The sequence below is a fragment of the Tamandua tetradactyla genome, chromosome 26 (assembly GCF_023851605.1).
Source record: "Tamandua tetradactyla isolate mTamTet1 chromosome 26, mTamTet1.pri, whole genome shotgun sequence".
NCBI lineage: Eukaryota > Metazoa > Chordata > Mammalia > Pilosa > Myrmecophagidae > Tamandua > Tamandua tetradactyla.
Genome location: NC_135352.1, coordinates 19,549,447 through 19,577,246, shown reverse-complemented (window position 1 = coordinate 19,577,246; position 27,800 = coordinate 19,549,447). Strand labels below are relative to the sequence as shown.

At 33.6% G+C, this 27,800-nt stretch overlaps 1 protein-coding gene across 6 annotated transcripts in view; it reads right to left on the bottom strand.

Annotated features, from left to right (window-relative positions):
* The window catches only part of TUSC3 (tumor suppressor candidate 3), a 267,076-nt gene that overhangs the window by 6,042 nt on the left and 233,234 nt on the right, over nucleotides 1–27,800 (bottom strand). For 4 of the 6 annotated variants that reach the window (XM_077144665.1, XM_077144668.1, XM_077144667.1 and 1 more), the window contains 3 exons: nucleotides 16,477–16,551; nucleotides 14,336–14,426; nucleotides 1,414–1,478 (listed from right to left, as the gene is read on the bottom strand). In XM_077144665.1, coding sequence (XP_077000780.1) covers nucleotides 1,460–1,478; nucleotides 14,336–14,426; nucleotides 16,477–16,551 — 185 coding nt within the window. In that variant the 3' untranslated portion in view covers nucleotides 1,414–1,459. Of the gene's footprint in view, nucleotides 1–1,413; nucleotides 1,479–14,335; nucleotides 14,427–14,495; nucleotides 14,622–16,476; nucleotides 16,552–27,800 lie in introns of those variants that run through there. The other 2 variants (XM_077144664.1, XM_077144666.1) reach the window with 2 other exon arrangements.

Below are 27,800 nucleotides of genomic sequence, written 5' to 3'. Positions count from 1 at the left end.
TGGGAAAGGAGTCAGAGATATCTAATGACACTCGGTATCACAGAAATAACTTATGTGGTTGAGGGGTAGCTGTTCACATTTCATTTTAATACCACTCATAGAATAGACAGGATGCTAGATGAATTTCCATTCCTATTCTACCAGGTTTGTGGCTAGTAGAACTTACCGATTAACTGTTAATGACTTTTACTCTATGTTCATAAGTATTCTAATAATACTAGGGAGATGTACATTAACGCTATTACCCAGCCAAAAGCCCTGGGGCTCTCTTCCTATTACTAAAAGATTAGTAAGATTTAGATTAGTAAAATTGAACCTGGGAAGTCTTCAAGACTGAAATAAAAGGCGAAAAAAATGTAGGCCTTTATTAAGAGTAGGAAAAGGGCTCTTTGTGGATGGAAATTTTTCTATATCTATAGCTATATGGAGTAACAGCTGTCAAGTCAATCTACTGCTAAGGCCAATTCTCTATATAGCATGCATAGAAAATAAAACCTAGTAAAAGTTTTAATTACTTGATTATTAATAACTAAGAATGATCAGAAACAAACATGGATCCTGGGTTTGCAGGTAATAAAGCTTGTATGGGGGATAAGGCTGGGGACAGATAAAGAGCTTAGAACTCTTGGACTACTCCTTCCTGGCTTTCAGGGTTGTTGAATGGTACAGTATTTCTGCCACGGTAAGAAAATCGTACTATCACAATAGATAAACCTCTAGAGCTACCTTTGGTGTGTATATCTACTCGGACTGTGTGTTTTTTTGGGCTTAAGGGGTTGGGTCATGCAGTATAGAATCAAATAATTGGATCCTGAATTACATAAAAAAAAATCACATTGGATTTATATAGAAGACCCTATACCTATTTGTGAAAGATATCAAATACAGATTAAAAAATTTTCAGTAAGTTAACTATTTGGAAGATTCTTTCTCTAATAGTCTTGGATATTAAGGTTTATGTTATTGGTGGGAAAAGAGATTTGAAAACATTTTTCCTAGGCAAAATTAAATATATTTCTGTTGATTGTTTAATTCTGTCTTTTCTCCCTAAGGTGATTAAAAAAAAGTAACAAAATGAAATTGAGTTTTGTTTGGGGTATGGCAGGCTTATTATGCATGTAAATGAGTGAGTATCTGAAAAAATATATTGCTTGTCAATGGTTAAATTCCATTAGTCAAAATCTATTGCTGGAAATTTACATCTGAATACTTGTCCCAGTAACAGCTAGGTATAACAGCATAAGCTGGAATATGGGATTGATTCCAATAATCAACACAATTAAGAGTTACCATACATTTGCAAAACACTTAATATTTGCTATAACTTCATACACATTTCTTATGAGATAAATATTATGGTCCTTATTTGAAAGATGAGGAAAACTGAGGCTCAGAAAAGATTAAAAGACTTGCCTGAGGTTACAGAGTAATTAAGTGCCATGGTCCAAATCACATCTTCTCACTCAAAGTCCAGATCACTTTCCAATACACCAAAATGAAATACAACAATATGGAAAAATAATCCTTAAGATCCATTTTCTGCTTGAACAATGTTACAACAAAATTTAGCACTGTATTCTTTCATCTAAATCAGATCAGAGATTGACTTTTTTTTGCCTTTTTAAGTACTCCAGCTCCTCTGAATTATTTCCAAATGACACATGTCATTCTTCAAAGTTGAATCTCAGCACAAGAAAGGCAATCCCAGTGAAATTTTTATCAACGATATGTATTGTGGGCTGACCACCACAACCTTCCTATATTATTCTCCTATTTGTACAGAACAAGACTTTGTTTTATATTTTCCCTACAGATAAAAGATGTACATCCAAGATGTATAAATAAATGTGATATTGTTATTCTCTGTGCATCCTGCGACATTTTGCCTTTGCTGTGCGTGTTCATCATAACACTTCTCTCAAAATTTATGACTGCCTTCCATGTCTAGTTGCTATTCTTACTTTTTCTAACCAAATGTCATTTCATTTTCTGTTCACCATTTCTCAAAATAACCAAGAATATCACACTTATAAGCATCTTTTTAAGATACTGGAAGATACTTGTCTGTGTCCACTGTATGCTTAATTAATATATATATTTTAATCTTCTATACTGTACTTGATGTCAGAAAGCTCAGAATCAATTTCCACACATCCCTTTAGGGCTGCTATCCTGAACAACTCCAGGGGGTGTCATTCTATGTAAACTGCACCTTCTGGAGTAGTATAATATGGCAACACCATTCTCATGTTCTCATTTGACTATATTTCTACTTTAATGATTCCTACTGCATCTATTGGAAATAGATAATGAATAAATAGAAAATGTTTCTGAGTATATATATTCAATTAACAAGTATATAATGAGCACCTACTATGTGTATAACACTGTGGAGATACAGAAAAGGTATTTGTCAAGGACCCTTCCCTAAAATGCCTTATAATCTTATAGAAGGAAAAATGAAGACTCAAACACATGAAACAGTACATGAAAAATGTAATAAACTGCTTGTCAAAAATCAAGTGCTAAAATGCTAGAACCAGTAAAAGGAGGTAGATGAAATAATATTTATTGAGAACGTATCACATTTCAGGCACTAAAAATTGATTTTATCATTTATCCCCATAAAATTCTGAGGAAGGAATTATCCCAAGTTTGTAGATGAAACAAAAACCAAACAAACAAAAAAACAACCAGGCTTAAGAGTTAAATATCTTGGCAAATGATGCAGAAACAGTAAGAGACAAATCTAACAGAGCTTGTCTCCAACCTCATAAAAACAGTATTTTTGAATTGAAGAAAATCAGACTTGAGAAGTAGCTAATTGCAAATCCCAAAGTTAGTCAAGAAAGGATCTAAGATTCAAATCTAGATTTGTGTGATTCTAGAGCCAGATCTCTTAATATAAAAGTAAACCAATTCAGCTCTTCTCATTGTAAACACTGTTATTTTCCCATGAAACCACACCACCTCTCTAAGACAGTCTTATGGGCAGTCAGGAAGAAAAGCAATAGAATTATTAAAGAATGCTTCAGGTTAATTTCTTACTGAAATTGTGCCATAGATGTTTTTATACCAATCCTCTGAAGAAAGTTTTTTATTGGTCAATGTGTAATCAGTGGAAAATATTGGGAAGGTAGTTATCCATATGTGAGGACTACCATGCATCCCTAAGAGCACTCTGATCTTCGTAGAAAATGGGAAAAGCATGGAAAGAAATTTTTATTTAATGTATAAAATGAATTCAATCCTGCCACTGGAATGAAATTTATTCTTCTAAACTATTGCTTATTGGTAATTAGATAAAATTCATAATAATCTTGATAATTCACTGACAGTTTGAAGGGAATCCAGAGCCCAACTAAGTTCATTGAAAGACTCAGGGATATATCCATCCTTCAATCAAAGATTCACATACATATGGAACAATAGTTATTTAATCTTCAATATAAAGAAAAACCCTGCTTGGAAAAAAAAGCTTCTTAAATATAATTTGGACTTAATATATATATATCAGAGTTGATGGTAATAATAAACATCACATATTTATTAAATAATTAACACTCTGTGCCACTTATTATGTACCATGCAATGTACTAAGTAATTTACATGCATTTTCTCATGTATTCCCTCACAACCGTCAAATGAAGTATGTACAGTTTTCTCCATTTAAAAATGAGAAAACTGTGGTTTAGAACCTTGATCTAGCTCAAGGTGACACAGCTAGTAACAAGCACACTGGGTATTTAAATCAGGTAAGTTCTCATTAAAAATTAAAAGACAACTTGGGAGGGTTTAGTTATGGTATGATACAGATTGATATTGTAGATTAAATCCTAAAAACTAAAATGGAGGGAATATTTAAAGAAATAGATTTTTATCCCCATCAATAGATACATGCATCAACAAAGAAAACACAAATTTTGATGTTAGTGTCAACAAGCTGAAGGGCATAAATGATCTAGGAATCTGTGTTGCTAGATTTAAGATTAAAATAAAAAATGAAAAAGAATTTTTTTAAAAATGAAAAGGATCACTCTATATAGAAGAAATTAAAAGCTATCAGTGAAGCAGGATTAAAAATTGTGAGGAAAGAATGAGGCAATTAATTTAAGAATAAATTCTGTGTATCAGTGGTATGAGGGTATTCTTAATATAGAAGTTGTAATTCACAGAAGCTCAAAAGGAAGATTTGGAAGACTGCAAAAGGAAGAGGCACCACACCCAAGAAAGTACTTTGGTACTGGCATCAAGGCCTGTAGCTTAAAGTGACTTTTAAATTGGGAGATGGTGTTGTGTTCAAATGAAAAGTGTTATCTAAAGTACAGGTATTATCTAAAGTAGGCAGAAGTGAGAGGTTTCCTGAGAACTATTGTGAAGAAGAATGAGTATCTGTTCTTGTAGCTCATCTTCTGTTTAATACATACATGTGTATTAAAATTGGAAACATTAATGATATGTCCTATCTCCTTCCTTTGTGCAAGACTAATTTAGTGTATGTCTGCCTTGAGATGTTGGATTTGGTTTAGCTCGTGGTCTCTATCATTTATGTTCAATTAAGTAGAGACTTCTTCCCTTTGAAAATGGACATATCTTCATGTCTTTTCAGAAGTACTTTGACAATACATTCTGGATTACATTTCGGTGGTTTTCTTCCTGGATTAATGGTTTCCTATATCTCATTTCTCTCATTCCCTAAAAACTGCCTTTATTTGGTATGAGGAAGGTTGTTGTTTTCCTCTTTTTGTAAATCAAGTAATGTAATGCTGGTGCCAGAGATGAATGTTTCTAGGGAAAGTATGATGCTCTGTAACAATGTGCTGCTATGTTCAAAACTGATCAAGCTTCTCCCACAGGATAATTCAGTGGGAAAAGATTTCTTTTTTTCCTTTATCTCACTTTTAAACTATTCCCAGAATTCTCTCTCTCTCTTTCATTCTTTTTTTCACTCTTGCTTATGCCATCTACCTTTCCCTTTTCTCCAGTAAACTAGTTATGTAGATGTAAGATTCCCTATACTGTAAGATTTTTAAAATTTAGTAGTCAGGAGTATCAAAATATCTGGTATATACCCTTCTGCAGTCCTTGTGGTAACACTTGCTCTTCATATTTATTATCTATTTATTACCATAATCATTCACTAGAGTGGATGAAATTTCTGCGGAAAAAACATGAAAGCTAATTTAGAAGGATGATGATGAAATGGAATACAAAGCAAAACCCAAAGCAGTATCCTATTGTTACAAGGTAACTTTAGCAAATATCCATGTGCTAGAAAAATAAAAAGGAATAAGAGTCTTCAAATGAAAATTGGCATGTTTTCTGTTCATAATGTTCCTTATATTGGATTTTAATGCCATTTAGAGGAATGCTGGAAATGAAAAGAAGGGAACATACATCCTATTATAAATCTGCTATAGCAAGAGAATTTGAGTACAGATGATCATAGAGAGGGGGATCTATGAATGCTATGAGGATTTATGAAAACCGATGAATGATTCACTGTTATATCCATAGAAAACAGAATGTAGAAAAGCAGATGCAAATGAAATTTCTCAAGTAAATGAATACAAATATTAGAAAACATAACTGTTATATGGGAAGAGATAATTAAGCTAGAATAATTATTTAAAGTGGAAAGTGGAATAGCTGGAGAACTAACTCATATAATTCAGGTAAGACAGAAGGAAATATAAATCTCAGAAAAAGGCTGAATAGATTTAAAGAGAGAGAAAGCTATAATAATTAGAAGGAGAATTAAAAAAGGAACCCTGTCTACCACCATGTAAACTATAGTGGCTCTCATTCAGTAAAAATATACAATATTTTTATTTTACTTAACAACCTAAACTTGTTTTTCCATACAACTGATCTCACATTTTTCCAACTTTGATTCTGGGATAATTTTCTACTTATGGGAATTTAAGAATTAGAGGGCCTATACTAAATACGGTTTAAGTAGAGACAGAACTGAGCTGGGAGTAGAAGTTCTGCCTCTACCTCTAACTACAGAGGGTCTCTCAGTCTTATCTATAAAATGAGTTTGAACAAGATAAAATGATTTCCATGGCCTATCCTTTCCAGTGCTAAAATTCTTTGACACGGATGCTCTGATGAAAAACTCATCTGGAAAGCTAATAACTAGTTTTATATACATCTAGAATTTGAACTGGAGAATTATCCTGAAATTCATCCAAAGTAAGAAGAATATTTATTTTTGAATAGTTTTCCTTTTTCTATATTTCCTTTTATCTGATTAGTGCTAGAAACATTATTAAGCACTACATATTAAGGTTATTAAACCACAGGAATATACTCACAATCCCCCAAAGACACCATGTATATTTATTCCTTCCATTTGTCTCTACTCATCTTATGACGTTCTTTCTGCCCACGAAACATACTTAACCCTTCTCTACTTTATCTAAATACTACTTTAAAATCAAGCCTAAACCAAGCCTTCTTCTTGCGTCTCTCTTACTCAAACCCACAGTGATCTTTCCCATCTCTAGATTATTTGTTTATAACAGACTTGCCATTTAGTTTTTGATAACTTAATAATTTTATTTTATTTGCTGTTTCATAGACATATTTTTCTTCACCAACCAGATTAAAATACTTCATGTATTTTTCATGCAAATCATGACATGTCTATAAAGCACTCAAAGAAATGAAAAATTTAAAGCTGGGTGGTAATTATGAAATCATAAGAACCTAAGACTGGTTGATAAAATGGTTATATCAGAATTATCTAGGTAGCTTAAAAAAACCATTTTTAAGACTGTAACTTGGAGATTCTAATTTAATTATATATAGTCCAAGGATTTTTATGTTTTTTTTTTTAACATTTTTGTGAAATATAACTTATATACAAAAAATAAATAAATAAATTTCCAGGTACATTTTACGAAGTAGTTATACAACAGATTTCAAACTTTGGTATGGATTACAGTTCCATAATTTCAGGTTTTCCTTTCTAGATGCTCTAAGACACAGGAGACTAAAAAGTATCAAAATAATGATTCAGTAGTCATATTCATTTGCTAAATCCTAATTTCTCTGTTACAACTCTTCCTTCTCTTTTGTTCTTTCTCCTAATATTTAGAGATAATTGGGTTTTGCCCATTCCTACTTTTATTATGTTGAAAAGGGTGTTTACAATATGGGATGGGGGACACAACTTGTTGATGTTCTTGGAGAGACTAGCAGAATCTTTGTTTTAAAAATTTCCTGGGAGAAAAGCAGAATTAAAAAAAAAATTTCCTGGGAGATTCAGATGACCAAATAAGAAATCTAATTTAGTCCACCTTATTACCTCAGAAATACTGAAACTAAGCCCCAGAGTAGTTAAGTGACTTGCCATAGCACAGAGCTAGTTAAAGTCAAGGAGAGATGGGATGAGAACCCAGGTATCCAAAACTGTATTCCAATGAATACTAAGTAGCTTTGAAGTCTCTTATTCCATTTAACTATGGATGCTGATGCTGTCTGTAAACATTTTGGGGGTAAGTAAGAACCAAGTACTGAAACATTACTAGTCTATCATGAAAAAAGTATGCAAAGACCTCCACATATGGAGAGCACATCTCTTCCTCTTCCCAAATACATGGATTTTCCCCATAATTGCTCTAGTTCAAGATTGGGACAAATATTAAAGCGGTCTAGCCAAAGATCAAGAATATTAAATCAAAATCTATGGATTTTCTTTCTATAGTTTATTGCCAAATTTGAAAGAAACCCAAATTTTCTTTCTATAGTTTGTTAAATTTGAGTTATCTTGTATTTAAGCTTAAAAGTGTTAGCTCATAAGAGAGAGTATAATATTGGCTTATTAAATATACTTACCTGTTTAGCAAAACTTGAATTGGGGTACCTCTATCTAACTTTTCAAATTTTGTAGTCAAACGTTTATTATAATTACTTTATGCCAGGTAAATTTTTAAGCTCCTAAATGTTCAAGAGATGAGATCCAAAGCAGCTCAATTTAGTACTCTTATAATTCAAGAAAACACGTGAGCAAGAACAAAAGTATCTTTATGTGTACAACATTAATATGCATACAAATTGAGAAAGACAATTCAGAAGGCAGAAAAGATTACTGCTTTAATTTCCTTAGACTCTAAGTTATGCTTTGATATCTACATGAGTAGTACTCTTCTGTAAATGTACAAATATTATCAGCCTCCCATGAAAAAAATGCTTTATATGTAGATTTTTTTTACACTAAGTAGATTATTTTATCTCCAAAGTATTTATTTCTAGTTCTATCCTTTAGTTCCAAGTTAATATTACTTAATATCCATTCATTAAATGCTTATTGCCTACTGTGATAAGCTTTGTATCAGAATTTGAATAAAGGAGTAAATAAGATACTTACTTCCTGCTCACAGAGTTTATATCCAGTAGGGGAAATAAATTTTAAATGAGTAATCATACAATTATTTAATTACAATTATGATCTGTATTGCCAAAATTCATATTTGCTTTGAAAGTTTTTTTTTATTCAAAGGAAGAAATTGCAATAACTTAACTCCAAGCTCATTTTTAAAAAGATGAACCAAATGAGTTTACTGACTAGCAAAATAGTGTTTCTTTTACATCAGGTAAAAATGTCTTTTATAGGCCTCTGTCATTTTACGTGGCTTTCCCGGAAAGCATCTAAGAAATAAATGCCTAATTTTTATTCACCAGGCCCTTCAAATAGCACCAATAATTAGGCACTTGGTATATACTGATAACGCTGATGAACAGCACAATTAGTTGCAAGGAGTCAAGAGGGTAGATCATGGGTTATGAGATACACTGGCATGAAAATTTGGCCTAACTTGGATGCCCATACTGGATAGTGACAAAATTAACCAATCAGGCCCTTCTTCTTGGAGAAGGGAGTTTACAAAAATATTCTGAGAGTGAGAGTGGTAGAAACAGTAGGAGCCAAAGACACAGAAAAGGACTCAATTAGCTTGAAGCCGAGGAGAATAAAAAACTATTCAGCAATGAAAGTGGTAAAAGAATCAGAGGCCGGAAGTGATGGTAACAATATGGCGATATAAACAGCTACTGGTAACTTCTTAGAGGTACAGGGGGAAAAAAGTATTATTCCCATTTGTACATAACTCTAGAGAAAGGTATAGGCTGAAGAAAGATTCTGCAAAAGCTGAATTGAAGAAAAAGAAAAATATCAGGTAGGAAACTTCTATCCTGGCCCCCCTGACATGGTATCATATACCTCAGAAAGTGCAGAGATGACAACTGGGATCCTTCCCACTGATCACCAGGAATACAGACTACACAGTCTCTCACAGCAGTGAGACAGATCCCCAGTTGTGCTGGTTTGAAGCTGTTACGTACTCCAGAAAAGTCATGTCCTTTTTCCTGATCTAATCTTGTGGGAGTAGCCAAATTTCTTTTAATCCTGATTCAATATTGTGGGGTGGAAACTTTGACTAGATTGTTTCTGTGGAGATGTGACACACCCAGTTGTGGGTGGGACCTTTTGATTAGATGGAGATATGACTCCACCCATTCAGAGTGGGTCTTAATAGTTTGAGTCCTTAAAAAAAGGGAAAATATCTTGGAAGAAGCTCAGACACATGGAGAACAGTTGACAGAGAAAGCAGATGCCTAGACATGGAAGTCTGGAGATGCAGCGCCCAGCAGACATCACAATGTGCCTTCCCACAAGATGCTAAGCAAGCCAGAACCCAGAATAATGTTCTAGAGAAGTTAAGACCCATAGATGCTTAGAGAGGAAATCATTGGCATCAGAAGCTGGAAGCAATGGAACTGGGAACAAGAACCAGCAGACACCAGCTTCATGCTTCCCATGTTATAGATGTCAGCCTTTCTTAAGTCAAGGTATCTTTCTCTAGATGCCCTAGTTTGGACATTTTTAAGCTTTAGAACTGTAAACTTGTAATTTAATACATCCCCTTTATAAAAGCCATTCCATATCTGGTATATTACATTCTGGCAGCATTAGCAAACCAAACTACTAGCTACATCCAGTCACAGAGACCAAGACCTCAGAGAGGCACAGCTGAACTTAAGTTGTGGGGAGGTGGAATACAAGAGGGAAGCACGGAGTTTTACAAAATGGAGGACAAGGGAGAAGACTGTAAAATCTTCCCTAAAAGCAGCAAGCAGCCAGGCTAAAACTATTCAAATAAAGAGTTTGGGGACACAGGGGACAAGGAAGGGCATTTGAAGGTCTAGGTCTGTGAGGGTCAAAGAGTCTAAGAAATATACGGACAGAGGTTGTGTTTTCAGCCCTGACATGAAATAGTAGGGGGAGGCCCAATTCTTGTCTGAGGGAAAGCAGCAGACTGAAGCAAATGAGGAATCCTCTTTGCACGAAGTAAAGTGGGAGATGCAGCCCACAAGGAGCCAGGTTTTTTTTTTATAAACCTGGCAAAATTTATAACTAGAGATTTTTTCCAAAGGGGAAATGCAGATGCTACAAAGCACATGAGATGTTCATCTTCATTAGCTATTAAGGAAATGCACTTAAAACCGCAATGACATATTACCTTACACCTATAAGAAAGGCTGCCATTAAACAGGAAATTATAAACGTTAGAAAGGATGTGGAGAAACTGGAACACTCATCCACTGCTGGTTGGAATGTATTAGTATAGCTTCGGTGGAAGGTAGTCTGGAGGTCCCTCAAAAAACTAAATATCAAGTTACCCTACAACCCAGCAATTCTATTACTCAGTATATACACGGAAGATCTGAAAGCAGTAACAGGAACAGACATTTACACACAAATGTTCATAGCAGCACTAATCATAATTGCTAAAAGATAGAAACAAACCAAATGCCCATCAACAGAAGAGTGGATAAACAAGCTGTAGTATATATATATATATATATATATATATATATATATATATATATAATGGAGTACTATATGGCAGTAAGAAGAAATGAAGTCATGAAGCATATGATAACATGGATGAACCTTGAGGACATAATGCTGAGTGAAATAAACCAGGCACATAAAGGATAGATACTATATAACTGCACTAATATGAACTTCCTAGAAAATGTAAACTCAAATTCTTAAAAGCAGTGGTTGGGAATACCAATTCATTATCATAAGAAAGCCATGAAGATCCTTGACTTGCTTCTAATTGTAAGTGAAAATGTGTCAAACTTCAGCAGTAGTAAGAACAATGTTAGAGCTAGTTTTTGGATATAAACTTTTCAGATTAAGAAAGTTTCTTTGCATTTAGTTTAAGACTGTATCATAAATATTTACTGAATGTCTTTATGCCTCTGTCGAAAAAAAAAATTATATTGAAGAAAGACCAGTACATGGCTTTCTGCCAAGGAATCATGAACAGTTTAAGAAATGGATTCAAAATAGCTATTAGAATCTGAAAGATACAGTGATCTCTTTATCATTTTATCTTTTGCATGGTTTGCACTGTGTTCAAAATTCAAAACGTAAAATACTAAGATACCAGTTTAGGTAGAGACCTTCAGTTTAAGATTTAGGAAGAAATACGTGAGTAGGGGTGGGGTTACTATACTAGAGCACTAACAAACTAGATGTAAACAGCTATTTTTATCTGCAACAATTTTCCTAAAAAAAAATCAGAGGCAGGACATAAGTAATTGAGTTACCTATAGAGTAGGTTGAGAACAATGGATTCGTGTTTCTGAATGATCTATTTCTAAACTTTATTCCAGTATTTGAGGGATCTGGGTATATGTCAACTAGATTCACTTCTCTATTTTTATAATAAACCTTTCATTATCCGAGATAACCTCATTATTTCCTGGCCCTTTGAATCTATAACAGCCTAACAGAACAGCTAAACTCTATCCAGCTTGAACCAACCTGGTAAACCCACACAATAGCACAAAGGAAGAGCCGAAGAACCACTGCAGCATCAAGAAGCTCAGTGTCTGCCTTGCATTTCTCTGTACTGCTATTTTATACTCTTTAGCACCCCTGATTTCCTAAGCTTCTTTTCTAGGCCCTATTCTAATTCTGTATCTTGACAGCTTCTTCTCAGAGGCTGTCATCAATACCATGCAAATTTTATATTCACAATCTACTCTCAGGTATGAGTTCTATCCACAAACTTCATGTCTAACAAAAATTTTCATCTTAATTTCTAGCCCTGAGGACAACTGAGGACAGGCCCATACCTTGTTTAGCCAGTGGGGCCTTGACAAGGGAGTGGGGGCTAATTAGTAGTTAAGAATTTTCAAATGCTGTGTTGATATAGAAATAAAGTAAGCATGTACTCTGATTCAGAAATGCTAACTCTGTATATATAGTGTGAGGTCTCAGATAAATAGTTCAGAAACGTTCCCAGGTGATTTATATGTACACTTTTGGTAAAGAACCAGAGAACTGTACTAAATGATAGGTTAACTGATCCGTGGAATAAAAAGTAAAACTTTTCAAATTATAACAAAAATAGTGCTGTCAAAATATAACATTATTATAAGGAACTAGTCAAACCTAATTTTTCTCTCCTTTTCCTAGTCATATTATTACTATAAACTAGATAGGAAATGATATCCTGGTATGATTAGGTACTCTCTTGTATAAGGAAAGCTGAAATTGACCCCTTACCTTCCCCCACTTCCTGACTGTCAACTAAACAAAATCTAAGAATCTCAAAGCATCTCTTACTAGTTTACCTATTAATAAAAATAATGATCCTTTTCCTTTGACATATTTTAAGTGTTATGAAGGATGAAATGAATTAATTTCATAAGTATTCTTGATGTTCTGGATAAAGGACTTTTAAACTAGAAAGTACTTCTATTTATTTTAATTCACTTATGTCAAACTAAGAAGCTAAAATCACAAAGAATCATGATTCTCAATCCTAGGATCGGGGGAGAAAGAAACAATTAACTTCATCATTCTTGGGTATTATTTAATCTTGGATTTTATTAGTTTGATTGTTTTCAAAAAACAAAATTGGATGGCTATATAACTTCAAAAAGAATAACGTGAATAAACTGGAGATGTAATTGGTTTCTTAATACTCTGTTGCCCTAAGAATCGATGTCTTAAAGAATTCATTTAAGTTGGAAGCAGGATTTAAGGCAGATGATCACATGACTCAGATCGGATAACCACATTTCTTCCACTGCCTTAGTAAATTTATTTTTAGTGGGTGTGGGGGGAAAAAAAGAATTGGGAAATGTTCTGTTTCACTCATATGAAAAAATAGTGAGGTGGGGTTGAGAATTCTTATTCTTTCATTCTACCCCCATTATCAGATCTAGTTATATGGTTAGTTTTATCCCGTTAAATATATATAGAGAGAGAAAGAGAGTATGTCATATATATAAAAAATCATCAAGTGTGTAAAAACCTTCTCTTAAAACAACTGCATTGCTCACACGTGGAAGGGTATGATGAGCTTTTATTTTCTATCAACATATCACTGGTTCTACTCTCTCAGCAGAAAGAGTCTTCAAAATTTCTGAGAAAGGAAATATGAGATCTTATTTTTTTCATTAGAAATAAGGGTTGGTTGAAGTATTGGAAGGATTCCTAAAGAAAAAGACCATGTGGCATTTATTTCTTTAAGAAAGGCAGAGGGTGGGAATATGCTCAAGAAGTGAAGGTATGGCTAATTCATTAAGTGCAGTATAACCTCAGTATATCAATTGTAGTGTGTGTTTAGTGAAAGTTTTTTTTTTTTTTTGGTAATAATAATGTGGTCTTGGAATACATTTTCAACATCTTCTCTCCTCTAGTTATGACTGTTTTGTTGGAAATCTTACCAGATATGCATTAGTGATGACATCTAGTGAAAAGAGATTATTTTTATCATTTCATTATTTTTTGCTTTCAAGTTGGCTTTTCTTCTTCACTTGAAAGAACTAAATTTTGCAAAGTTCAAAAGATCAAAAGCTTATTGAACACTCAGTCTATGTACAAGAGAAATATGTAGCAAATGAAGTAAAAAAATCACATAAAATTGTCATTTATATAGAGAAAGCAAGTTCAAGTGATGGGTAGACAAACCAAGCGAAGAAGAAATTTCTATGTATCCATAAAGCTTATGACTTTTATTATAGCTGTCTGTACATATAATTTTATCTGTGTGTATGTGTGTCTCTAAAATGAAACTGTATGCTGCTTGGGAATAGGAACCACGTCTTATATTTCTCTTGCATACTCCATTCAGCTGAACACATGGCAGGTGCTCAAAAACTTGCTTAACTGAATTAAGTCATTTGGAAAATGACTTAGCACTACTTTGAATGAATCCTTAACAATTATCAACCACTGAAATTTTGTTTATTCTATTAGTTAAAAACGAAAACATTCACATTAGTATAAAGACATTACCTATAAGGGTAGCCATGGTACTTCGAACGAAATATTGAAAGTAGAAAACTGAAGAAAAAGACCACCAGGCCTAATCCCACTAGGCAAATTACTAGGAAGAGACAGAAAATACCATTAATGTCTAGAAACAAGTAAATGACAGCCCAAATGTTTATATTTTTAAATGCATTCAATTAATTACAGTATACTTACATTTATAGTTCATGGCACATACAGGTACAATAAACCAGACAATCCAAGATACAATGTATTCATTAGTTTCCACATTCTTCTCAAGGAAAATGTACTATGTGGGGTATGAAAACAACAAATTTGACTGATCTAAGTCTTCTGGTGGTTTTCTTATAGAGCTCCTACAAGTACTAAAATGCCCCAAAGGGATTAAAAAAACAAAATATGTGATAAACCATAGAGCAGATTATTAAGCCCTGCATTGTGAAGCACTGGTTGTATAAGCAGAGACATTTGCATTATCAAAATGCTAAATACAATTTTACTCTTTCCAGATGCCATGCAAACTTTATAAAAATATTATTATTGACTGGATTACTGTCTCAATAAAAGCATGTAACTTAGAAATAGTTTATCTTAGAGTAAGAAGGCCACGAGTAGAAATGTGGAGAGTAAGACACCATCTGACTGAAACTCAAAAGGGGTAAAATCCCTCTAAACGGCAGGTGATAATGTCAAAGTGTGATGGTTGTCTGTTTTACAAAGGAACAGAGGACATTTATTACAGTAGAATATATATGTTTCTTGGGGAGGTGATGATCAGAGTTACATGTAGAAATATCTACCAAGAGGGAAGTTGGAGATAGTGATTTTATAAATTCACTCTCATAGACATCGTGAGATTAAAAAATTTAGTACATATTCCTTACTATTACTTACCTTAATATGACAGGATATATGATTAATATATAATAATGTAAGAATTTGTCCTCATAAACATGATTTGTGAATCTCAAGAGCATAACAATGTTTATTCAAAGATACAACATAAAATGATACTCAACAAAGTAATGTATTCACTCTCTCTTTACAATGGTGTATAAAGAGCATTATGGGAAAAGACAGCAAACTAAATGTTTGAGTATAAATTACACTCAAAACATTTCAACACTTAGACACCTTAATATTTAGAAATCACTATGACGCATTTAAACATTACCCTGGCTAAAAATTATGTAAAGAAAATCATTCTGGATTTTTAGGTTAAGTATCTTAATAAATTATTAGTCTTTTCTATACGCCTAGCTCCTCAAACATAAGTTCTGGGTTTTAAAAAGTATATTGAGAAAAACCTTTAAATTATAGGTTTGTGGAAGTGTAAGAACAAAACCATATAGTGGCTTGATACTAATTATAAAAAGCCCTATAGCAGGAAACAGTGAATTGAAGGCCATCCATCTATTCCTAACCTCTGCTTCTCTTGGCAGAATATTGTTCCCATGCATTCTCCCCTTTTGCTGACAAAATGTGTTACTTTAGACAAATACACACTTTTCTCTACAACTCACTGAGAAACAATATTCCAATCAAAGGACACAGCATAGTTAACTTGCTTAGGCAGCATAATGCTGGAACCCCTTGATGGAGTTATAATCTTGAGTATCATGGAAAAAGCAAAGCTCCTGGAAAAAGAAAACATCAAGAACTGCCCTCCTTTCACATGTCTGTTTTTTAATATTTCAGTGTTTTAAAAAAAAATCTGAAAGACTGTCTGTCTGCATCAGGCTTTGACTGCACAGCTGATTCTTGGAGCAGGGGATCATTATCATGTGCCAGTAAAATCTCTGAAGACTTTTTCAACAAAAGTTTCGGTCTCTCCCTGTAGCATGGATGTTATTACAGAGACTGCAGCTTCAGTGAAGGGTCCAAGTACCCCTGCTAAAGGTGAATGACACCCCTCCTTTACATGCAAGTCCAGGAAAAAACATTCCATCTCATTTTGGAAGAAATATACGTTCAAGAATACGCATACATTCACCCAAGAAATGGAAAATAAAAAAGCAATGAAACTCAAAACTAGACCATTTCTTCAGTGCATGTTTACAAAGGAGTTTTATATATGTCCCATTTATTTAAATGAACCTTAAAGACCAAGCCTAAATTGCAAAAACACTAACACAGCAACTTACTCCGTCTTTTTCCAACATCACCTTTGGAAGTCGCAGCTTCATTTAGCAGAACCATCCCCATGGTGATAGCAGCATCTAAGTAGTTGTCAAGGAAACAGTAGGAATAGATGCAAATAAAATGAATTTTTCTGGATCTGAACACAATGTATTCTGTTCCAGAATGGTTAAACTATAATGCACACAGAGGTAAATACAACTTTATTTTACACGAAGTTACCATTCTTTGTGTCATGTAAATATGCTTTAATATTTAAAATTTATAAGCTGAGACTTGTTAGTGAGATTTTGAGGGTCTAATTCTGAAAGCTCTAAAATTTCAAGATTTTCATAATTCATATGAATTACAGACTTTCAAAAGCAGTTATTACATACATAGTATAAAGACATGTACTAGTTACAGACAGTGACGTATTTCATTGGTAACTGTAGAAATTTAAAATGTATTCAACATTTCTTTTTATATCTTCACGGTGTATGTGCATGTGTGTACATAGCTTTCTTATACTTTTCCTTTACTCCTAAATGTGTTGCTTCATACATATTTTTGTTTAAAGGAATGCTTGTTCAGATCAGGTATTGTGTCATTTGTAAATTTTTTTTAGTATCAATTATAAGCCTTACTAAGGCAAACAAGCACATAATAATAAAACTTAATGAATTTAGCAGGTTCTCTATTCAGTTAAATATTTGAAACTGTAAGAATGAGAACATAATTATTCTCTCTACTTAAGGTCTGCATGCAACATGAAGGATATATTCATGCCATGGTGAAAGATGCCACAGATTAGGAAAATTATGGGAGCTTCTCAACTTTGTAAGGATATTCTTTCCCATGTCATTAAAACATTTTTGACATCAACTGCATTAAGGTTTGGAACTCATCAGTTCTGTAAATATACTTATGATGTATTCTGCAGAAATGACTAATAGATTAAAAATATAAAAGTGAGCTATTTCAGCCCACAAATTTCTCATTATGTTCAATTATATTAGGATTTCCTTGAATTCACTTGCACGTTTTATGTACATTGCCAGCATCAATATGTCTACTGTGCAGGATGTCACCAAGTGCCTTTTACTCCCAAACGGGAAAACTAAAAGAATAGTTAAAGCCAGCACATTTCATGGTATCTGCTTTAAGCAGTTTTAGCAAACTAAAAAGCCCTATACCCAGAGGTGGAATTTTTTAGGGGATAAGTATGTTTATTTTCAAATTTATTAGGTATAATCATGACTGCAGCAGTGAGTTTTTCTTACATTTCACTAACATGTTATTGGCACAGCATTGACTATCAAACTAACGAGTATGGAGCTCTATTAATAGTGAGTCTAAGTATCTTTTGATATGTTCATTACCGCCTTTTTGTTTAATCATCTGTAGATCGTTCATTTTCTTCTGCAACTTTCTCATCAGAATACTTGTCTTTTTCTTATTGATTTTTAGATTGTCTTCATTTTTTTCCCCGGATTTTAATTTTTTAAATATGTTATTCATATATCTATATAGCTATATATATATATATATATTCTACTTTATGGTTTATGTTTTAAATTGTTTAGTAATGCAGAACGGTTTTTTTAGTTGTTTGTTTTCAAAATATTTTTATTGACAAATCTTCATACACATACAGTCCATACATGGTGTACAATCAATGGCTCACAATATCATATATATATCATTATATAGTGTATTCATCACCGTGATCACTTTTTAGAACATCTGCATCAAGAAAAATACACAAAAAGAAAAAACTCATACATTCCCTATCCCTTATCCCTCCCTCATTGGCCACTAGTACTTCCATCTACCCAATTTTATCTTATCCTTTATCTCCCATATTATTTATTTACTTTTTATCTTTTTTTTTTTTTTTTTTTACTTATCTGTCCATACACTGGATAAAAGGAGCATCAGACACAAGGTTTTCAGAATCACACAGTCATATATATCTTTATATAATCATCTTCAAGAATCTAGGCTATTTGAACACAGTTCAACAGTTTCAGATACCTACCTCCAGCTACTGCAATATACCATAAACTAAAAAGGGATATCTATATAATGCATAAGAATAACCTCTGCACTCTGTTTGAAATCTTTCAGCCACTGAAACTTTATTTTGTCTCATTTCTCTTTTCCCCTTTTGGTCAAGAAGGCTTTCTCAATCCCAGGCCTTGAGGTCTTGGCTCATCCCAGGAGTTGTGTCCCACTTTGCCAGGGAGAATTATAACCCTGGGAATCATGTCCCACATAGGGAGGAGGGCAGTGAGTTCACCTGCTGAGTTGGCTTAGAGAGGCCACATCTGAGCAACAAAAGAGGTTCCCTGGGTGTGTGAGAATATAGAAATTCCCACTGTGTGCGAGAATATAGAAATTCTCTAAATGGGGAAGTTGAATATTTCCTTCTTTCTCCCAGTTCCCCAAAGGGACTTCATGCAGAAGGTTGTAATTTTAATGCGGCCAAATTTATCATTTTTCCTTTATGAGTTCTGGTTCTGCTTATAAAGTTAATTCCAACGTCTAGGTCGTAAAAGCATTCTCTAGTTTTCTCCTTCTAGCTAGCTTTAAGTCAGTCAGGTAAGTTCATTCTGCTCAGATCCCTTTAATGGCTTTCCACTTCAGTTTGAGTAAAGACGAAAGGCCTGAAAATGGACTCAAAGCCATATATGATCCAATCCATGACCCCTGTTTCTCTGTCTTCATTTCCTCATACTCTTGTCCTTGCTACTCCTCCAACAGGCCAGGTGTCCCTTTTCCTGAAGACCTTTGAAATGCTCTTTTCCTGTATGTCCACATAACTGACTCCTCTTCCATCAGGTCTCTGCTCAAATGACATCAGAAAAACTCTCTGACCTCTCCATTGGCTTTATCCTGCTTTATCTTTCTCAGTAATATTATATTTGAAAGAAATTTCACATTATATGTACTTTTTACTTATTGTCTTTATTCACTATAATGCTAGTCAAACATGGGCAATGTCTTTTTTTATCATAAGGATGCTTTTTCGAAATATGCTTATGGTTAAGTTAACTATATTATCCATTTTTAGGGGTTCTAACTGTATTGCTTATTTTTTTAAATTAAAAAAATTTTTGAGGAAAAAAATAAAAATGTATTTTAAAAAAAAGTACATAGCTTTTCTGGAGTACATAACAGTTTCAAACCAGCACAGGGAACTTTTTTCTTTTTTATAGTTTTCAAAGCACTCTTCAACAAGTAGTTACAGGACAAATCCCAGAGTTGGTCATGTGCTACTATATGATCCTCTCAAACTTTTCCTTCTAGCTGCTCCAGGATATAGGAGGCTAGAAGGCTTAAATATTTTATCATCACAATCAGCTTTCTTTCTTTCTTTTTTTGTGAAAAACACATATACAAAATAGCAGTAAATTTCAAAGCACAGCACAACAATTAGTTGTAAAACGTATTTCAGGGTTACAATTCCACAATTTTAGATTTTTAATTCTAACTGCTCTAAGATACTGGAGACTAAGAGTTATCAATTTGATGATTCAGCATTCATATTCATTTGTTAAATTCTATCTTCATTCTGTAACTCCACCATCACCTTTGATCTTTCCATCCCTCTCTTTAGGGGCGTTTGGGCTATGGCCATTCTAACTTTATCATATTTCATATTGGAAGGGTCTGTCACTAATATTGGGTAGGGAGATAGAACTATCTGATGTTCGTGGAGAGGCTGAGCCCTCTAGGTTTCAGGACTTATCTGAACCAGGGACCCATCTGGAGGTTGCAGGTTTCGGGAAAGTTACTCTAGTGCATGGAACCTTTGTGGTAGCTTACATATTGCCGTAGATGTTCTTTAGGATCCGCTGGAATGGTTCTAGTTGGGGGCTGACAGGTTATGATAGGTAGCAAGGTCTAACTGGAGCTTGCCTAAGAGCAACCTCCAGAGTAGACTCTCAACTCTATTTGAACTCTCTTTGCCACTGATACTTCATTAGCTACACTTCTTTTTCCCCTTTTGGTCAGGATGGAATTGCTGATCCCGTGGTGCCAGGTCTGGATTCATCCCTGGGGTTAATCTCCCACACTGCCAGGGAGACTTTCACCCCTGGATGTCCTGTCCCATGTAGGGAGGACGGCAATGATTTCACTTGCAGAGTTGGGCTTAGAGAGATTGAGGCCACATCTGAGCAACAAAAGAGGTTCTCCAGAAGTAACTCTTAGGCATGCCTATAGGTAGTCTAAGCTTCTCTGCTACCTACACAACCTTCACAAGAGTAAGCCTCAGGATCGAGTGCATGGCCTATTGATTTGGGTGTCCCTAAAGTTTGACACAATATCAGGATTCCCTGATGGTAAGGTTTAATAGTTCCATATTCTTTCTACATGGGCAGTGTTTTGTTAACTGTCTTACCCTAGTACCATCATTAAGGTAGATACTATTCTCATTTAATAAATATAAGAACTAAACACCAGGGTGGTTTAAGTAACTTATTCTAAGTCAATGCTAGTGAGTACATAAAAGAAGCTAATTAGGGTGGTATTGCAGGGCTAGATGAAAATGATAGTATGAATTGGGGTGGGAAGAAATACTATAGCTAGCTCTAAAAAGCAGAAAACTTTTAGTATCCTCAAAAACATAGATTTTATAGAAAAACTATATCAATCTAGATTATGATTCAAACATATCCATCTAGATTATGATTTTACCTTTATCACTTTATATTTCATGTTACTTTAAATCACATTCTCATAAGGTATGGGAATAAATGCAGGAATAAATAAAGGTTGGGAGCAAATGCAGGTCAATATTATACCATTTTCTGAAGTATGCAAAAATTCACACAATATATCAAATCCCTACAATATTAAATTAACGAGGATGGGAGGGAATAAAAATCTTGAAGTGTAATTTAAGGAATTTTGAGGTTTGAACATATGAGAAATCTCAGTGGATCTTTAACTTTCACTGACTGTATATACTATAAGTAGATATAACTGTAAGGGATATACCCAGGATCTCCACTCCCACTTTATTTCTAAAGAACCAAAGTAAGGTACAGAATTTTAAGTCTTAACATACATACAATAAAAATATTTATCATATAATAATTTATGATAGTGAAAAGTTAAAAATACTATGTAAATGTCCAAGTACAGAGGAATTGTTTAATAATGTATAATATATATAAGTGATAGTTTAAGTAGCCATATGCTTTAGTTTCCTAGCTGCCAAATAATGGATTGGTTTAAGAACAGGAATTGTTTGGCTTATGCTTTCAGAAGCTTAAAGGCTTGTTTCCTCTGTGGTCAGTAGCTTCTGGCTGGCTGGCAGTCTTCGGGGTTCCTTGTATTTTTCCTGTCACATGGCAATTCAAGTGATGGTATCTTCTCCTTTCTCTATTTAGTTCAGTTGACTTCCATCTTCTGGCTGTTCCCCATGACACCTCTCTATGTCCAATTTCCTTTGTTCATACAGACTTCAGCCATTTTGGATTAACAGCTTCAAAGGTCCTATTTACAAACACATTCACATGCACAGGAGCAGAAGTTGGGACATAAACATGCATTTTGTGGGAGACATGATTCAATCCCCAACACCATATAAAATAAAGGATGGGCAATGGTGGCTTAGTGGCAGAGTTCTTGCCTGCCATGCTGGACACCTGGGTTCGATTCCTGGTGCCTGCCCATGTAAAAAATAAAAATAAAAAATAAAAAATAAAAAAATTGGCAAAAGTTCTTAATAACAAAGCAACATAATTTTGTTATAATGCCAAATGAAAAGAAAATATATACAGTGTACAAGGTATAATCTCATTTCTTTGAATGGATGTGGCTGTGCTCCAATAAAACATTATTTACAAAAAGTAGTAGGCAGGCTGGGTTTGGCTCCTGCCAATCACAGTTGATTGATGCCTGCTATAGTGGGTCTAAAATGGTGCCCCCAAATACCATAATCTGCTCTATTTGGGAGGAATTTAGCTTTATTCCTACTTAAGAATAAAGATGTGCATGAATGTAGAACACCACTGTTTATACAACCTCAGGGCAGGAATTTTAAAGCAAAAGAATTACCAGGCAACAGTTGTGTACAACTCCAAGAAAGGCTGTTTTATTAGAAAACATTAGAATCAGAAAAGAAGTATGATCTCTTCCTCAGAAGGCATTTTTCAAAAGTGAGTCCTGTACGCTCTAACAAGAAATGAACTGCGAATCTTCATTAAACATAATGGTCGTAAATAAGATATATGAATTAAATTAGGAGGGCTTAAACATGCTACCGTTCTCTTTTATTTTTAAAATTATCCTTTGAACTTAAGGTCCTTTGAAAGTGGAGAGGGCTTAATTCAAATACCATTGTATCAACTAAAACAAGACTTGGCTGAAAAGATCCTGTGGGGTACTTACTAGTTGGGGAAAAAAATTACATTTGTAACAAACATCTTAATTTTTAGACAGAAGAAGAAACTATATGTCAGGGTTAATGTGCTTTCTTCATTTGGTGGAAGGCTAAGTGACTAATGAAAACCCTCCAAATCTGAGAAGATTCTGTGTCTAAATCCGGATTAACAGATTATTTTCTGCCATTAAACTAACATGTACAGCCATCTTGCTGACACTTACTGAAGTGTTTCAATAGTAAAAGAGAATAATAGATGTAAATATGTACTGCAGGAGCTACAATATTTCTGAGACTTTTTACTTTTTCTGTTTCCTGAGATTGTTAATGGAGGTATATATATATATATGTACTATATATATAATCTGGTCTAGTTCATGCACGTTTGTATTGATTAAAAGCATAGCAAAATACAGTTTAACTACTATGCACGATCCACAGTTTCAGTGCTGATCTTGTCTATCAAATTCCTAGTGCTTAAAAGGAAATAAAAATATTGATGAGATCTCACATAAAAAAGAAGCTGGTATTTGTGTAAATTTTATATACAATACCCAGAGGCACAGAGCTTCCTACTGAACTAAGAACAAACATGTTTACATTACACTATAACCCACCATCAATTGCACATGATGATAAGATTACTGTTGCTCCTGAGAAGGAAATCAGGATTTTGTCAATTTAAAGATAAATGAGAACAGATGTTGAAAAAACATTAGCATATTATAGAAGATTTAAAGGGATTTAAATCTAAAATTATCCTCAACTTGCATCCATCATTAATTTTCTTCTATAGTAAGTTTCTCCTTTGATTTAACACATTAAAATAAAATAAACATTTGTGCTCTATCACAGATTGGAAACAACTGCAGAGTAAAACAATATTCTTTCTAAAAAAACATTATAGAAAATTTCAAACATGCAAATGTAGACAGAATAGAAAACTGAACACTCATCCACAGCCCAGGGTAAAAAATGAGTAACTTTTGGCCAGTCTTGATTTCTCTCTACTCCACACAGTTTTTCCCCTCCCACATTATTTTGAAACAAATGTCAGATTTTTTGTTTCATCCACAAATACTTTAGTATGTATCTGTCAAGTGTGATAACTTTAAAAAACATAATTTCAAAACTATCAAAAATCCATAACATATCAAATATAGAGTTAGTGTTCAAATTTCCAATTCCCTCTCATAAAATATATATTTTTTGATTTAGAAAACTTGTGGGTTTAAAGAAAATTGCATAAAATATAAAATACAGGATTCTCCAAAACCTTACTATTAAAATCTTACGTTGGTGTGGTACATTTGTTACAACTGATGAAAACACACTTTCATAATTATACAATAAGCAGTCATGGTTTAACATAGGGCTCACTGTGCTGTACATTGCCATAGATTTAAAAAAAAAAAATTCTAGGGACAGAAATATAACCTAAGAGCTCAACTTTTAATCAAATGCACATATATAATTCAGTGCTGTTATTACATTCAGAATATTGTACTACCATCACCACTATGTATCAGCATAACTCTTCCATCTTCCCTAATAGAAACTCTGTACATCTTAAGCATTAACACCCTATTCTCTACCTGGTACCCCATCCCTGCTAACCTTTATTCGAGGTTCTCGCTTTGAGTTTGCTTATTCTAGTTATTTCATATCAGTGATATCAAACAATATTTATCTTTTTGCATTTGGCTTATTTCACTCAGCATGAGGTTTTCAAGGGTTATCCATATTATTGCATGCATCAGAACTTAATTCCCTAATACTGCATTTTGTTTATCCATTCATCAATTGATGGATTCTTGGATTGCTTCCATCTTTTGGCAATTATGAATAATGCCACTGTAAACATCAGTGTTCAAATATGTGTTTGAGATTCTGCTTTCAATTATTCTGGGTATATATCCAGAATGGGGATTGCTGGGCCATATGGTAATTCTATAATTAACTTTCAGACAAACTACCAAACTGTCTTCTATAGCAGCTGCCCATTTTCCATTCCTATCAGCAATGAATGAGCATTCCAATTTCTCTATATTCTCTGTAACATATGTAATTTTCTTTTTCTTTTTTTTTATAGTAGCCATTCTAGTGGGTGTGAAATGGAATCTCATTGTATTTTGATTTGCATTTACCTAATGGTTAATGACGTTGAGTTTCTTTTCATATGCTTTTTGACCATTTGTATATCTTTTTTGGCAAAATGCTGATTTAAGTCTTTGCCCATTTTTAAATTGGGTTGTTAGTTTTAGTCCTTTTATTGTTGATTTTTAGGATTTCTTTATACATATATACACTTATAGGTATATCATTTCCAAATATTTTCTCCCATTGTGTCATTTTATTTTCATGATAAAGTCCTATGATGCACAAAAATTTTTAATTTGGATGCGCTCCCATTTATCTACTTTTTCTTGTTTTGCTTGTGCTTTGGTTGTAAAGTTTAAAAAACTATTGCCTAAGGCAAAGTCTTGAAGATGCTTCCCTATGTTTCTTTTTTCTAGGAAGTAGTTAGTTCTGCTTCTTAAACTAGGTTGATTTTTTTATATAGCATGAGGTAGAGGTATATTTTCATTCTTTTGCATATGGAGATCCAGTTTTGACAGCACCATTTGTTGAAGAGACTATTCTTTTCCAAATTCAGTGGTCTTTGCAGCTTCTCAAAAATGAGTTAGTGATAAATGTGTGGATTGATTTCTGAACGTTCACCTAGATTGTAGTGTCTAGGTTTCTGTCCTTGTGCCAGTACCATGCTGTTTTGATTACTGTGGCTTTGTCATAAGTTTTAATATCAGGAGGTGCAAGTCCTCCAACTTCATTTTTTTTTTTCAAAATGACATTTACTATGCAGTATAATTTGATGATTGCCTTTTCCATTTCTGCAAAGGTTGTTGGAATTCTGACTGGGATTGTGTTGAATCTGTAAATCATTTTGCATAGAATTGATACCCCAACAATATTTAGGTTTCCAATCCATGAACATGGACTATCCTTCCATTTACTTAGGTCTTCTCTGACTTCTTTAGCAATGTTTTGTAGTTTTCTGTGTACAAATCCTTCACATCCTTTGTTAGATTTATTCCTATGTAATAGATTTTAACTTGCTATAATAAATGGATTAAAATTTTATTCTTCTGATTGTTCATGGCTAGTATGTATAGAAATACAACTAATTTTTGAGCATTGATCTTGTACCTTGCCATATTGGTGAAGAATTCATTTATTAGCTCTATTAGCTTTGCTGTGGATTTTTCAGGATTTCTCATATATATATATATATATATATAGGATCATGTCTTCTACAAATAGGGAAAATTTTCCTTTTTCCTTTCCAATTTGGATACCATTTATTTCATTTTCTTGCCTAACTGCTCTCAGTGGAACTTCCAGTACAATATTTGAATAACAGTGTTGATAGTGGCCATCCTTGTTTTGTTTCTTTCTTAGAGGGAGAGCTTTCAGTCTTTCACCACTGAGTATGAAGTTTTCTGTGGGGTTTTTTTTATATGCTTTTTATCATGTTAAGGAATTCTGTCTCTATTCCTAATTTTCTAAATGTTGTTATAAGGAAGGAATGTTGGATTTTGTCAAATGCCTTTTCTGCATCAGTGGAGACAATCATGTGGTGTTTAATTTGGTTCTGTTAATGTGGTGTATTACATTAATTGATTTTCTTGTCAAATACCCTTGCATGCCTGGGTTAATCCCCAGTTGATCATGGTGTATAATAATCCTTTCAATGTGCTTTTGGATTGGGTTTCCTAGTGTTTTGTTGAATATTTTTACATCTATATTCATAAAAAGTATCGATCTCTAATTTTCTTTTCTGGTGATATCTTTATGTGGTTTTGGTACATGGGTGATATTGGCCTTATAGTATGAATTAGGGAGTATTCCTACATCTTTGATTATTTCGAAGAATTTAAGCAGGGGTGGTGTTAATTTTTCTTGTAATGTTTGGTAAAATTTCCCTGTAAGGCCATTTGGTCCTGAGCTTTTCTTTATTGGGATATTTTTTTTTATTATAGATTCAACTCTTTACTAATTTATTGAGATTTTCTATTTTGTCTTGAGTCATTGTAGGTATTTGTGTGTATCTAGGAATTTATCCATTTCATCTAGGTTTTCTAATTTGTTGGCATACAATATCCTCTTATAGCTCTTTCTTTCCCCATGGGGTTGGGAGTAATGTTCCTCTTTCACTTCTGATTTTAGTTATTTGTGTTTTGCTCTTTCCTTTCTTCATCAGTCTAGCTAAGGTGTTGTCAATTTTATTGCTCTTTTTAAACAATTTACTTGATTATATGGATTCTCTCTTGTTTTCCTTCTGCTTGCTTTGGGATTAGTTTGCTCTTTTCTTTCTAATTATTTTAGTTCTGAGGTGTAGTAGCTGATTTAAAATCTTTCTTATTTTTAATGGCACTGAGAGCTACAAATTTGCCTTTCAGCATTGCTTTTTCTGCATCCCTTAAGTTTTGGTATGTTGTATTTTCATTTGCATTCACCTCAAGGTTATTTCCTAATTTCCCTTGTGATTTCTAAACTTTATTCCATTTTTGGTTGGGGAAAACACTTTGTCTGACTTCAATATTTTTTAATTTATTAGGACTTGTTTTGTGACCTAACATATGATATATCCTGGAGAATGATCTATGTGCATTAAAGAAAAATGGATATTCTGTTGGGTGAAGTGTTCTATATATTCCTGTTATTCTAGCTGGTTTAATTATTGTTCAAGTCCTTTACTTCTTTATTGATCTCCTATCTAGATGTTCTATACATTATTGAAAGTGTCTCCTACTATTAATATAGAACCAACAATTTCTCCCTTCAAATCTGTCAGTATTCACTTCATATATTTTTGGGCTCAACTGTTAGGCACATATATATTTATAATTATGTCTTCTTGTTAAATTAACCCCTTTATCAGTATATAATGAC